The following is a 13818-nucleotide window of genomic DNA, read 5'->3' as shown; positions in this document are numbered from 1 at the left end:
AGCTCGGAGGCTTGGCTGAGGTCCAGTGCTGGTAATGGAATTGAAGGAGGCTTTACATTTCTGGTTCCTAATCCAGTGTCCTCCTTTGCTCCTCTGCCACTGACTCTTAGGGAAACGCACCCCAGCTCTTTGAGTCCCAACTTCGGTATTTTCAAAATGTACCCTATTTCATGTACTTGGCAGAGCTGTTTTGAGAACCAAATTGTATAGTGCAGTGGTTCTCAAGGCATGATCCCCAGACCGGCAACAGGACCATCTCCTGGGAGCTTGTTAGAAATGCAGATTTTCAGGCCCTCCTCAAACCTGAATCGGAAGCTCTGGGGGTGGGGCCCAGCGATCCACCTCCAGGTGATTCTGATGCACGCTCAAGTTTGAGGGCCACCAACGATGTGTGTGAGATAGCCTTTTGAAAAGAGCAAAGCATTATAGAGATAAAAGATAATGTGCTTATTTTTCATTGAGGTAAAATTTATGTATAGTGAAACCCAAAGATCTTAAATGCACAATTCATGAATTTTCATATCATGTCATCACCATACCAAACAAGACATAGAACTATCACCCCATAAAGTTCCCTCCCATGGGTCCCCATCCCCCTTGGGCAACCGCTGTTCAGTGATAGACTTTTCGTTAGAGGAGGTGAGATGATTTGATGATGAGTTGGACATGGAAAGAGCAATAACTGTATTCTCCTTTACTACTTATATCTAACCTTTTCTTTTTTAAATTACTAATCATAGTTCTCTGTGGTTTTTCAGCCCATGGACCAAGCTTCTCTCAAAAACAGCGATGTTCTCATTCTGACAGGCCTTACCCAGATTCCCACTGCAAACCCAGACAGCATGGTGGGAGAGTTCTGCAGCAACCTGTGTATGTATCCAATGCAAATCTTAAACAAGATAAAATGTTTTACATTTATTTTTTGGTACCTTGATTCTGTGGTATTTTTTGTCCCTTTCCTTCACATTCACACCCTCTGATGCCCCCTGCTACGGCCTTTCCCCCCATTTATTCCCACCCTTTCTGCTCATCCTTCAAAGCCTACTGTTGTCAACAAAAGCAATTCTTAAGCAACTTAAATCTGAAAGCACAATAGTGTTTATAACGGTAAATTAGAATTTTTAGCACTTTATACAACAAATGCTCAACATTTCGCCCACTTGATTTATGTAGAAACTCTTATTCTTCTTGTTTTCTGGTGGGATTTGGGAGTGGGTCAGGGGTGCTTATAGGGTAAGCAAAGTTAAAGAAGGAAAGAATCATATCTTTGCTTTGCAAATAATAACACAGAAAAGACTGTTGATACTTTGAATTCACAACAGTGATACAGGTGAAACAGTTGTATTTTTTTCCCCACTATTTGGTTGGTATAATTTTTTTCTTCTTTTGGGGGAAGACTGAATTGAGAGACTTGTTGGGTATTTGCTACCTGGAAGAAATGTATGTTTCTTTGGATATAATTGTCCGTAAAATCTAGAAATGCTGCATTTCTTTTAGAAATGTGTAGGTTGCGTATTGTCTTAGCTTAGGCTACTGTAACAAAATACCTTAGTATAAGCTTTAAGCAACACTAATTTCTCATAGTTCTGGAGGCTAGGAAGTCAGAAGGTTGCCAGCATAGCTGGGTTCTGGTGAGGGACCCTCTTTCTGTCTTGCAGACGGCAGCCTTCCTGCTGTGTCCTCACTGGTGAAGAAAAGCTGTTCTGGTGCCTCTTCCTCTTCCTCTTCTTATAAGTGTGCTAATCCCATCATGGGGGCTCCACCCTAATGGCCTAATGGCCTCATCTAGATGTGGGTACCTCCCAAAGGTTCCCCCTCCTAATACCTAATTGGGGGTAAGGGCTTCAATACATGAACTTTAGGAGACACAAACCTTCACTCCAAAACTGTTGCCAAAGAGGAGTTAATACGCTCAGGCCCTCCATCCCTGGCAACTCTGGGGGAAAGAAGTGGTTGTCATCTAATATTTACATGGAAGGCACTATCCTTTGAAATTTCACTTGCCCTTGCCAATAATCCTAGTCTTTTTTTGTTCTTTGCTGATTTTAAGACAAAGGTAGTTTATTCTTAGCTTGGAAAAAGTATCAGACTGGTCTCAAATAGAATCTTTGATTTGTATGTTTGTGTATAATCCAGAATCATGGACTCAAAGAACTTCAGGTCTTAAAGGAACTTTACATCTAATCCACTGTTTCTCAAAGTGGGGTCCACTAACCACCTGCCTCAACATCAGTGAGGCCACTTCTCAAAAATGCAAATTTTGAGGCCCCACCACAGACCTAGTAAGAGAGACCCATAGAAAAGTTGCATTTTTAACATGTTCTGGCAGTTTCCATGCAAAATAAAGCTTGAAAACCACTGATCTAGTTCACTCCTCTCATCAGCGATGAGGAAGCTGAGGCCCAGGAGGTTACAGTGGCCTAACTAAGGTCCCATAGCTTGTGACTGAGGCGGGTCTAGAGCCAGGCCTCTTGAGCGCTGATGGCTATCTGGTCTTTTGCGTGGTTCCATACTCTAGTAATAGCAAGTCGGCCAGTATTCCAGGCACAGCATCCAGGAGAACCTGGATGTCAGAGTTGGGAACATGTAGGAGAAGGATAAAAGTCATCAGAGACTTCAAGTTCTGTACCCAAACGGCTGCTTGTTTCAGTCTATGTTGGAAACTGAACAAAAAACAAACTTAAGAGATCTTTGGCCTTTTTTTAGCCAATTATAGCTTCTAATATGATTTTACCGTAAGTTGCAATTCCTCATTTGATAACTTATTTTAAGTATTTAAAGTATAGAGGATTTTCTTATAGCCAAAACATTAATGAAAGAAAATGCTACTAAAATGAGTCAAACAGAAAAACTTGGCCTGTTTCCTTATAGGTCATTCAGCAGTGGTCAGAGGCTGAAGAGAGACAAATCCAACAGAGTTTTGAGCAGGAGCTAAAAAGAGAAGGAGCTTGGAGGGTCTGTCCTGAAGCTCATCTGCCATTGGGAACCTTGACAACCCAGACCCCTAACTGCACACCCTGTTCCCAGGCACTGAGACATTGTTTAAAAACTCAGCTGATCATCAGTCAGCCTCTGGATCCTCCCACTCCGGTGCTAGTCTTCAAAAGAAGTAAATTGTTATACATACGAAGTGAATTAGAGGAACAGATGTAGGAAATGAGAGAAATGCAAATATTATTTTTAAAGTTCTGTTCTCCCTGTGTTAAACTGTTCTTTTGATACTACTTTTTTTCCCCCTCTGGCTTCAACCTTTCTTTTCTTTGTTTTTTTTTTTTAATTGAAGTATAGTTGATTTACAATGTTGTGTGGCTTCAACCTTTCTAGCACTGACAGTCCGGAACGGAGGAAACGTGTTGGTCCCCTGCTACCCTTCTGGAGTGATCTATGACCTTCTGGAATGCCTGTATCAGTACATTGACTCTGCCGGCCTCTCCAGCATTCCTTTCTACTTCATCTCCCCGGTGGCTAACAGTTCACTCGAATTTTCCCAGATTTTTGCCGAGTGGTATGTCTCTGTTCTTCCTGTGATTCAGTACATTCAAGCAGTAAGAAAAGAAAAATGTTCTTAATTTTAATTTAAAAAGAAATAGAAGTAATCCTATATTTTTCTCATATTACTATGAAACCTTCATTTTGTTGTTTTTTCCTGTCTGTGATGTGAAGATTATATTAATGAAAGCCAAATCTGTGATATTGCCAGGGTTTAGAGGAATTGTTATTAAGAAGGGAAGGAGGGAAGGTGGGAGAGCGAAGACGTAACTTAGCCAGCACTTTGAAAATCAGTAACAAAACTATTATACACTTACCTTCTCACATACTACCCGCTATCTATTACAAAAGCTAAAAGCTAAACAAAGTTCAAAGCCCAAGCTCATGTTGTCTAAATTTATAATACCAAATCTGATAGGAAAAACTAGCTTATTTTTTCATTTCAATAGTATATTTGGCAAAATCAAGTTTTACTACAACAGGAAATTGTTTGATCAAATCCTAGGATGGGTAAATTATTGGACAATATGAAGTGGGTGAACCTTTTTAGGATTATTTAGATGGGTATTTGAATCCAACTCGCCTGGCCAAAAAAAGTCAGGGGTAGGAAGAAATAGAGCAACTTAACTTTTACAGTGGATCCAGTAGTGCCTTAGGATGGGACTGTGACGTACATAAATATAGGGTGTGCTTAATCCCGTTTAGTGGTGTGATAGCCTAATAGACACAGTATTCTACGAAGCTTCTACTTTAAAAGGAATTTTTGGGCTTCCATAGTGGCGCAGTGGTTGAGAGTCCGCCTGCCGATGCAGGGGACACGGGTTCGTGCCCCGGTCCGGGAAGATCCCACATGCCGCGGAGCGGCTGGGCCCATGAGCCATGGCCGCTGGGCCTGCGCGTCCGGAGCCTGTGCTCCGCAATGGGAGAGGCCACAACAGTGAGAGGCCCGCGTACCACAAAAAAAATAATAATAATAATAATTTGTACATCGTTCTGTACCACATACGTCATTTGTACAACATATCCCAGCATTATGGTGTGCACCCTCCCCTCCCCACCTTTTTAAATACAGTTTTTTTCTCTCCATTTTAGTTGTGGTGAAGGTCCTTTTTTTCTGTTTTTAGATCCAGGCAGGCTTCTCCATCCCATGTGCATATTATTCATGTTTGTCCATAGGACTTTTCGTTGTTATTTATATTTGACTTATTGTTAGTGACTAATAATAAAAATTCACTTTTATTGGTAGCCATTGAATTTTATCCTTTGCTTAGAGTTTTTTCTCCCCCAACACAGGAAGATAATCTTGAATAAGTGGTAGTCCACCCTAAGGATGACTTGCACATTTAATCAGCATGTTCTGAATTTCTTCATCCAGATCCTCAGTTAAAAATATTGAAAACTACAAGCTCCTGGGCAAGCCCTTGTGGGCCCCTGTGGATGGTGTCCTAGCCGGGTGTGTGCCCTTCAAGTGCACTCTTGACCCATTACATGCTTTTCTTATTGTCAAAATGTCTGATTGGGTAGAATTCAGGACTGCTAAAATAAGAGTAGGTTGTTTTTGAGTTTTTATTTTTTGATATTTGTTTTTAATATGTGTGTAATACATGTTTACTATAGAAAAAGATAACAAGTTAACAGAGAACAGTAAAAAAAACTGAACCCGTGATCCCACTGTCCAGAAATAATATCACTGTTAGAATCTGATGTATTTCTTCTTTCTATATAGGGATCGTGCTGCATATTTAATTGTGAATCCTGCCTTTAAATTTTTTAATACTAGATTAGAGCATTATAAAGTCTTTGAGACCATAATTATTGCTTGACTGCATTATTACATCATTAATCATCATTTATATGTAGTATAATTTACTTAACTATTGTCTGAAGGGGTGGACAGGCTTTTCCCAATTTTTTTCCTTTTAGTGATAAATTTTCAATTAATATCATTCTGTGTATATATGACTACATCTTTTGCTTTGGGTTAGTTACTAAAAATAAGATTACTGGAACAAAGGGTATAAATAGCTTTTAATGTTCATTATACAAATCTAAACTGCTTTCCAGAAAAATTTTTATGTCATCTGTAAATTGTTCCTTTTTTGCCCATTTACTTATCAGAGGTGTTGTACTTTTATCTATTTATTTGAACTCTATATATGTATTAAAGATCCTAACACTTTGTTATATCTGCAGACATTGTTTCCCATTGTGATACTTTTTTTCAATTTCGTCTTTGATTTTGTTTTTTGAATAATAATTTGTTACTTTAGTGAATAATTTTAGGCACAGAAAAGTTGCAGAGATAATACAGAAACTCCCATATACCTTCCACTCAGTTTCCCCCCAATGTTAACATCTTTTACATGGCCATGCGTTCTGTACCAAAACTAAGAAATTAACATGAGCACTCTATTATTAACTGAACTCCAGTCTTTATTCAAATTGCACCAGTTTTTTCACTAATGCTTGTTTCCTATTCCAGGATCCAATCCAGGGTACCACATTGCATTTAGCTCTTTGATTTTTTTGACAGAAGTATTTTAGTTTTACAGCTTTATGTATTGATGCTAAGTGATATAGCATATTATCCTTTGCAACAATCGAAATTAAACTTTTAAGCTAAGAACTTTTGTCTCTCCTCCTGAGTTTGAAATAAAGACAGTACTGTTGTCTGTTTAGATATTATTAATAAGCAACCCTTCAAAAGTATCTTGTTCCCATATGTACAGCTTCTTCCAAAAAGGATATAAAGTAATGTTTTTGAAATCGAGTTAAACTAAAGAAGGAAAAATTAGATAATTGTATTAATGAAGTTCAGACAAAATCCAAGCCCCAGAGTTCTGAATTATTCTGCCAAAAGTAACATCTATTAGAATTGTTGAAATGCTTTAGTTCTATTTTGATAGAATTCTTAGAAGCAGGCTTTAACAAACATAATCACTACATATATTTTTTCCAACTTTTAAAAATGTCAGAGCTACAGAACACCCACGTACTTTGATTTAACGATTGTTAACCTTTTGCCACATTTGCTTTTCCAGAAATCTCCATATTTTAAATGTCATACCTGGCTAGGGAAAAACACAGACTACCTAAAACATTCACGGTGTCTAGATTAAGATAGAGTTACTGGAGAGATTTATTATTCTCCAGTTTGAGTTACCAATTCTGCTATTAATGAAATGGTGCATGTATAAAATAGAAAAGCTATGTCTCAAAAAAAAAAAAGTGTATCACTTTCTCCTCAAAATTGATCACAACTAGGGAATTCCTTGGCGGTCCAGTGATTAGGGCTCTGTGCTTCCACTGCAGCGGGCACAGGTTTGATCCCTGGTTGGGGAACTCAGATCCTGCAAGCTGCGAGGTACAGCCAAAAAAAAAAAAAAAAAAAAAAAAAAAAAATTTTTTTGATCACAACTAAATACAATACGGTATCTTAGATTAGATCCTGGAACAGAAAAAGAACATTAGTGGAAAAATTGGTGAAAGCTGAGTAAAGTCTAGAGTTTAGTTAACTGTAAAGTACTAACCAGCTAAAAGGTACATGGGAACTCTGTACTGTCTTTGCAACTTTTCTGTAAATCTAAAAGTACTTCAAAATAAGAAGCTTATTTTTAAAGAAAAAAATGTATTGAGGAATTTCAAAGGTTAAAACTGTGCTCACAAGTGACTTACGTCCTGATTACGCTATAAATGCTGGTGTTTTATTCACAGTGAGATACACTGACAGGAAAATTTCAAATAAACTTCGGTATTAAGTATTTGCGCTGCTACCACTAGGTGGCGACAGATGCCACTGTACGCCCTTGCCTAACCTGCTGATCTGTTTTTCCTCCTCAAAAGGCTTTGTCACAACAAACAGACTAAGGTGTATCTCCCAGAACCGCCTTTTCCTCATGCAGAGGTAAGAAAATGGAATCACTGGGTCCGAGCAAGAACAAAATGTAGATAAATAGATATGGGTGGATATAGCAGGTCATTAGCTTTTAAAAATCTGAAGGTAGTTTGATATAGCCCTTTGTTTCCCTTGTAAGATGGCAGTGAAGTACTCTGACTCAAGATTCGTTACTTTCTCTTCTTCTTAACACATTATATTACCAGTATGTTATTCAGTTAATAGCCTACCTCTGTTTCATTGACCGAATGAGGAATTTTATTCTACTTTTTTGCATAAATGATTTACTTATTGCCAAAGTCTTCTTTTTGTTTGGTTATGTCTGTCATTGGTATAAATTTTTAATGATGAAAATAAGAACATTGCAGTTTAGAAAACAGAAAAATTCCCCCTTCCTCACAGAACGAGTGAGTGATTTTATGTGGCTGTGTGTGCCCAATTTTGTTTCTACTGCTTTTTTTTTCACCCAGTGCTGGCTGTATCATGGACATTTATCTGTGCACCTCACTGTTATTATTGCTACCTAATATTCCGTAGCATATCATGTGAACATACTATAGTGTACTTAACCATTCCCTTCCTATTGGACAATAGCGTTACTCCCAGTTTTTTGTTATGTTTTTTGAAAAGGATGTGTAAATTGGTATAACCACTTTAGGAAACTGACAGTAAAGTTGAACCTAGGACTGTGACATCCTCTGTGCTTCAGCTGTTTCGTTCCCAAAGTCTGTACTGAACAGAAATGCAGGTGTGTCACCCAGAGATCTGCACAGAAATCTTCATAGCCCTCTTGGTGATAGTGCTGAAATGTACCCAAATGTCCATCAACGGGTGAATGAATTTTGTGGTCTATTCACACCTTACATCAAAGAGGATGAAGGGACTCCGATTATATGCAACAATGTAGATAAATTTCACAAACATAATGTTAGTGAATAAAGCCAGATATGAAAGAGTAGATATGGTGTGATTTTATTTATATAAAAGTTCAGACACACAGAAAACTTATCTGTGATATTAAAAGCCAGGAGAATGGTTATCCTGGAGGTAGCAGTGGGGGCAGGAAGGGGACAAAGGGGGATTTCTGAGGAGCTGGTAATGCTGTTTATTGATGTGCATATGGGAACGTGGAAGTTTTCAGTTTGTAAAAATTCCATCAAGTTAGGGATGTCTGTGCAGGTACTTATGCATAGGGATTTTGTTGACTTATTTGCTATGCAGTTAACTATTCGGCTCAAGAAAATTGCAGCAGTTGTCCTGCTGATTATTTTAAATCTGACTACTGTTTTCCTACTCCAAAGGACAGGTCTCTCATGAACCAGAATGTCAAGTGGAAGGTTTTGAGGAAGTTATTTGCAGTCCTCATACTCTCTTACAGCAGCCAAGATTTTTGCAAGCTCTGTCATTACTACAGTGAAATTCAGGCTAGATATCTCGTGTCAGAAAATTAAGTGTAGCAAAACATTAAGTGTAGCAAAACACTGAAAGTCTATTTGCCTCTTCCCTAATAACAATTAGCCTTTCTTCAGAACGTGTTACCGTGTTCTTACCCACAAGTATGTCATGGATGACCTTTGTCCCATTTACAGTTAAGAATGTGAAAAGACCATAGGTGCATGATCAGGGTTCCTGAAATGCACTTGTCAACATTAGGGCGTGCTGGAGTTGATAATCGGTATTATGTGACCAGTGCCCATGAGAAAATACAGTTCTGCCCTTAGTACTGATTTAAAGAATTGCTTCACAGAATTCCTACCCTACAGCTTCATTGCCTATACAGTTTGGACCTTAAATCAGCACAAAGGTAATTCTGGATGGTCAAAAAGGTAGTAAGTCCGCTGGAAAAGTAGATCTGATTGGCAAAAAAAAAAATCTCAGTTTGCCTTAAAAAGTGACTTAATTTATGTGCAAAGACCTGCTGCTCTTCTTAGAATCCCATTCATCTCCTTGACATCTGTGGATACAGTAGAACTAGTCCTTTAGTCAGCCATTCACCTGTTTAACTGGGGCAAGTAATGATTTTGGCCAGGTGGGTTATACAAAGAATGTCAGTTTTATTTGTATATAACTTGGAAGGGAAGTGGGAATGCCGTGATTGTTGCATCTTTACTATTCATATCCCATCCAAGCATGTGACACCTAATTAAGATCTCCAGGGTAATCTTGCTAATGAAAGCAGTCTCTCTGAATTAAAGATTAAATCTTCAAGATGAAGAGAGTCAGCTTCCATTTGTGGGCGGCCCCATTCTGGCCACATCCTCACCGTTGGGGTGACTACAGTGGGCTTGGAGTTGTTGGCTGGGCTCCCTTCGTAGGCGTTTTGGGTGGCTACAGGATTGAGCTGGGTCACAGACCAATTCTTTACCCATCAGACAGCATCTCAGGGCACTACTAGTTGATATTTAGGGTCTCTGAAGTATGGGTGTTTGCCATCTTTTTGTTGCTAGAGTGGGGCAGTGGGGGCAGGGCTGAGGCAGCAGGAAGAACTTCTTAGCAGTGCCACAAGATGCCATCTGTGGTTGTAACTGTATATGGCGTTGCCTTGGGTCGGGCCTGGCGTTAGGAGAGTAGTTCCCAGTGTTGTGCTAGAAGGAAGACGTTTTTGGTTCAAAACATTCACTTTTGAGACAGGTTTGAGACTGTGCGTGGCCTGCTTCTTACTATAGCTCTCTGTCGCGAGGACATCACATCTCCCGCATTGCCGAAAGCCAGTTTGTTCTTGTGTTTATTAAGTCCCCTGCCCCTCGCCACAGTAACTTAACACAGCTGTACCGTCTCAAGAGGCAGTCCTGTGCTGGTAAACAGTTTTTCCTGTGTGAAGTGTTTATTGTTGACAGAGCTTGGTGATGCACAGAGTTTGGGAAACTTGTACTTCAAACAGTAACTAATATTGGGGACTTCGGGTCCTGGAGCTTGGAGTGTCAGGAAGCTATAAAGGAAGGGTTAGACAGAATTAGGCCATAACAACCTGAAAAGAAGTTTCCATTAAGTTTGGTGATTTTACCGAAAGGTCCCATCTTTTGAGAAAGTCACACTGTAGGTAAAAAATGTGGATCTTTGGCTAATATTAATAGCGTTATCTGGTATTTTTAATTTGTTCACTCTCCCATGCTGTGGTTCTTCCTTCCTGGGTAGGCTAACATCTCTTCATGTGCTTTTGACACGTATTCTAGCTCATTCAGACCAACAAGCTGAAGCACTACCCCAGCATCCACGGAGACTTCAGCAACGACTTCAGACAGCCGTGTGTGGTTTTCACTGGACACCCTTCCCTCCGATTCGGGGACGTGGTCCATTTCATGGAGCTCTGGGGAAAATCTAGTCTCAACACTGTCATATTCACAGGTAAATAAACCAACAAAACAAAACCCTGCCCTTCCCACTGTGACCATCCCTGCATAACCTGGTAGGATGTACCTACCAGGTAGAGACACTGGGAAGAATTTGACAGTAAGTTATAAGATATAAATATGATCCCTATTCTGTTGTAAATACCAAAGGATAAAGCAACTGGAAGGGAAAGGGTAAGAACAAAGCAAAATGTCCTGTTAGATCACTGTGCACTGGACAGAGCTTTCATATCTGTTTTTGTAGATTTTCACCGAGACAGATTTCTGGTCTAGAACTACTTTGGATAGGATTTTGTAAGCTGTTCAAGAACGGCAGGAATTCTAATAATCATTCTAATAATAATTCTAATAATCAGTCTTGCTTTACTTGCTTTAGGACTTACTTACGGAGGTGGATCTTTCTCCTTTGGTTACAGTTTACTCTGGCTTGCCGTTTTTCTTGTGGAGACCAACCCCTCAGAATAAAACTAATCCTTAAATGAGGGCAAGTTAGGGGTTTGACTTAATCACTATCTTATTTTATCAATTCACGGTCTTCAGACAGCCTTAGGATTTCAAAATCTCAGGGCAATGAAGTAAAAACACCTTGATCTGAAATCTGGTCCGAGTTACTGTAACCTCAGCCGGGTTACTCACCGCTCTGAGCCTCACTTTCCTCTGTAAAATGGGGTTGTTGGTCGCTCATCCTCAGGCAGCTCTGTGCATTTCATGAAATGTTATAAGAAAGCACTCCTTATAGTGCCTGGCACAAAAGCCCGTTGAGAAAGTACCAGTAGCCTTCTTAGAGTTCTCTAATTACCTTTAAGACGTGAGCCATGGAGGAGAGTCGAGTTATGCCCAAAGCTTTGGGGTCAGGGATGCTTGGGCCCTTCCCTGTGCTCAGCCTGTTGTGAGGACCAACCAGAGGCCACCAGGAACGCACCAGTAATGGAACAAAGTTGGGGTACTGACTCCTTACAGTGAGGGGGTACCGCCATGGGGAGGCAGGAGGCATCGCCAGGCACGTTCAGAAGAACTTACAGGCCGTGGCTTAGGTGATTTTGGAGGTGGGTTCCTTGTCCTGGCTTGGGTACCATCAGGAAGCAGTAGTTCTCTGGCTGGGTATGTTAGTGATTCTTGTCTAGAAGGTGAGAAGAATGGAGCCAGGAGAGGGCAGTGTTTGCTTGTTTGGTGGTTCAGACATGCTGTGGTCTTACGTTCAGGCATGATTAGGAAGGGTCTTATTTTTGTCTTGATCCGTCGTGGTCACTGCGTGGCCTTTTCTCACGTCAGCGTCATGTGAGGTGGTTTATGTCCAGTAAGCGGGTGCCACCATGGCCTGGCCGTGAGTGCCGGGGGCGCTCAGAAGAGCAGCCGTCGGGCGCTGCTGTTCTCCCTCGCAGACCCCCTTTCAGCCACAGGCAGAGGAAGTCAGGCCCTAAGACGTTGATTCACGCTACCCAGAGCCTCACCATTGCCAAGTTCTGCTAAGCAGGACGTCATCCAGAGAACGCTGTCTGTAGTAGGACTGAGGGGGTCTCTCCTGTTCTTTCTGAGGAGATGTTGGCTCTGATGTGACAGTGGGTACGGTATTACAGAGACACAGAAGAGGCATGGCTATACTCCAAACATCCCTCCAGCCAGCTAAGAAGAAAGCAAGGGCTACGTGATTGTCCGTGGCATTCATTACCAGACATTCATCTGGGTAAGGAGTATACATTTAAACTGGTGTGTTCACTTCCAGAGCACAAGTTATGTCGTTGACAATGTCTGCGAGGTTTGGGGCCACCTTATCTGGTTGTATTATGACTGTGGGAGTTGTAGCTCACACAGTATCCGTACAGAGAGAGGCGCTTATCCCCCAGGTAGCCGTGCTGGCCTCATTTGGGTGGTCTCTGGGGAGACCACTGCAGGGGAGGTCATTTAAAAAATCTGGAAGTTCTGTGAGTTGCCTTGAGGTCACCGAGTAAGTTCCTGGGAGCGGTGTGTGGAAAGCTGGGGCCGTAGGAAGTGGCGTCCTCGCAGGGCACAGACTGTGTCAGGAACCTGCGTGTCGTTTTTCACACCAGGAATGAGCCACTGCTTTTGGCCCGAGGTGGGCAGCTTCCTCCTGCAGAGCAAACAATCCCCGCCAGGCTGGCCGTGGTGAGCGGCTCTGCAGAGAACAAACCAGCCAGCGTGGCAAGGACAGTTCCCAGGCGCTGCACTGGCTCTGCTGATGGGGCATCGCAGCCTCAGCACAAGCATTTTGTTGACATGGGGTCAGGATCCTTCTTTTTCTTCTTCTGCGTGCATCCTGTCAAGTAGGAGGCACATGGTCTGTCTCCTACCTGGGGGTGACCTTTGAGCACTCTGTTCGAGTGGCTTGTGCCGGATTTCTCCACTGTGAAGTCACCGCTCTGTGTCAATCAGTATCTTGTGGGGGACACTTCGAGCCTATGTACTTATCCTGGTCTTCCCCATGTGTTTATCTAATTTCTTTTAGCATCTATTGATTCTGGTCCAAATAAATTATTACTGTGATGGTTGCCAAATGATGAAGTTTTTTTTTCAATTTCATCACTTCTTTTACATTTATTAGTTGGCATTTTGTTGTAAAGAAGAGCTTTCCTTTCTCACCCATTTACTTATTTATCCCCTCATTTGTCTCATCTCTCTCTCCATCTGTGTTGAAAACCTGGCGCTCACACCGTCCCTCCAATTCCATATCCATCCTGCAGCGTTCAGTCCAGCCTCCCCCTCTCCTTATTTGTAAATCACTCCTCTCTCCCGTGATGGGGAATCTGGCTCCTGTAACCTTCAGTGCCTTTCCTGTCATGCTGCCCGTCTGCTGGGCCTCAACCATGCCAGCTGCTTCCTCACTGGGCCGTTCCTCTGTTGCCTGCATTTAAAATTTTCTTTCTTGTGCTCCCCTTAGAACCCGACTTCACATACCTGGAAGCACTGGCTCCCTACCAGCCCTTGGCCATGAAATGCATATACTGCCCCATTGATACGAGACTGAATTTCATCCAAGTGTCAAAGCTGCTCAAAGAAGTGCAGGTAATGGGGAAATTGTGCTGGCGGCTCCCGCGGTCCTGGCATCTCTGTGCGGATTATGTCTGC

General features: G+C 41.4%; 1 protein-coding gene across 5 annotated transcripts in view; it reads left to right on the top strand.

Moving 5' to 3' along the window:
* INTS9 (integrator complex subunit 9) overlaps positions 1-13818 on the top strand; it is a 109932-nt gene that overhangs the window by 78214 nt on the left and 17900 nt on the right. For all 5 annotated transcript variants that reach the window (XM_067745284.1, XM_067745281.1, XM_067745279.1 and 2 more), the window contains 5 exons: positions 759-870; positions 3325-3505; positions 7333-7393; positions 10558-10729; positions 13631-13755. In XM_067745284.1, the coding sequence (XP_067601385.1) occupies positions 759-870; positions 3325-3505; positions 7333-7393; positions 10558-10729; positions 13631-13755 (651 nt within the window). The remainder of the gene's footprint in view (positions 1-758; positions 871-3324; positions 3506-7332; positions 7394-10557; positions 10730-13630; positions 13756-13818) is intronic.

Source organism: Pseudorca crassidens, chromosome 7 (genome assembly GCF_039906515.1).
Source record: "Pseudorca crassidens isolate mPseCra1 chromosome 7, mPseCra1.hap1, whole genome shotgun sequence".
In the NCBI taxonomy this organism is placed as follows: Eukaryota; Metazoa; Chordata; class Mammalia; order Artiodactyla; family Delphinidae; genus Pseudorca; species Pseudorca crassidens.
The sequence above is the reverse complement of the archived record's forward strand: the minus strand, read 5'-3'. Positions and strand labels throughout refer to the sequence as shown.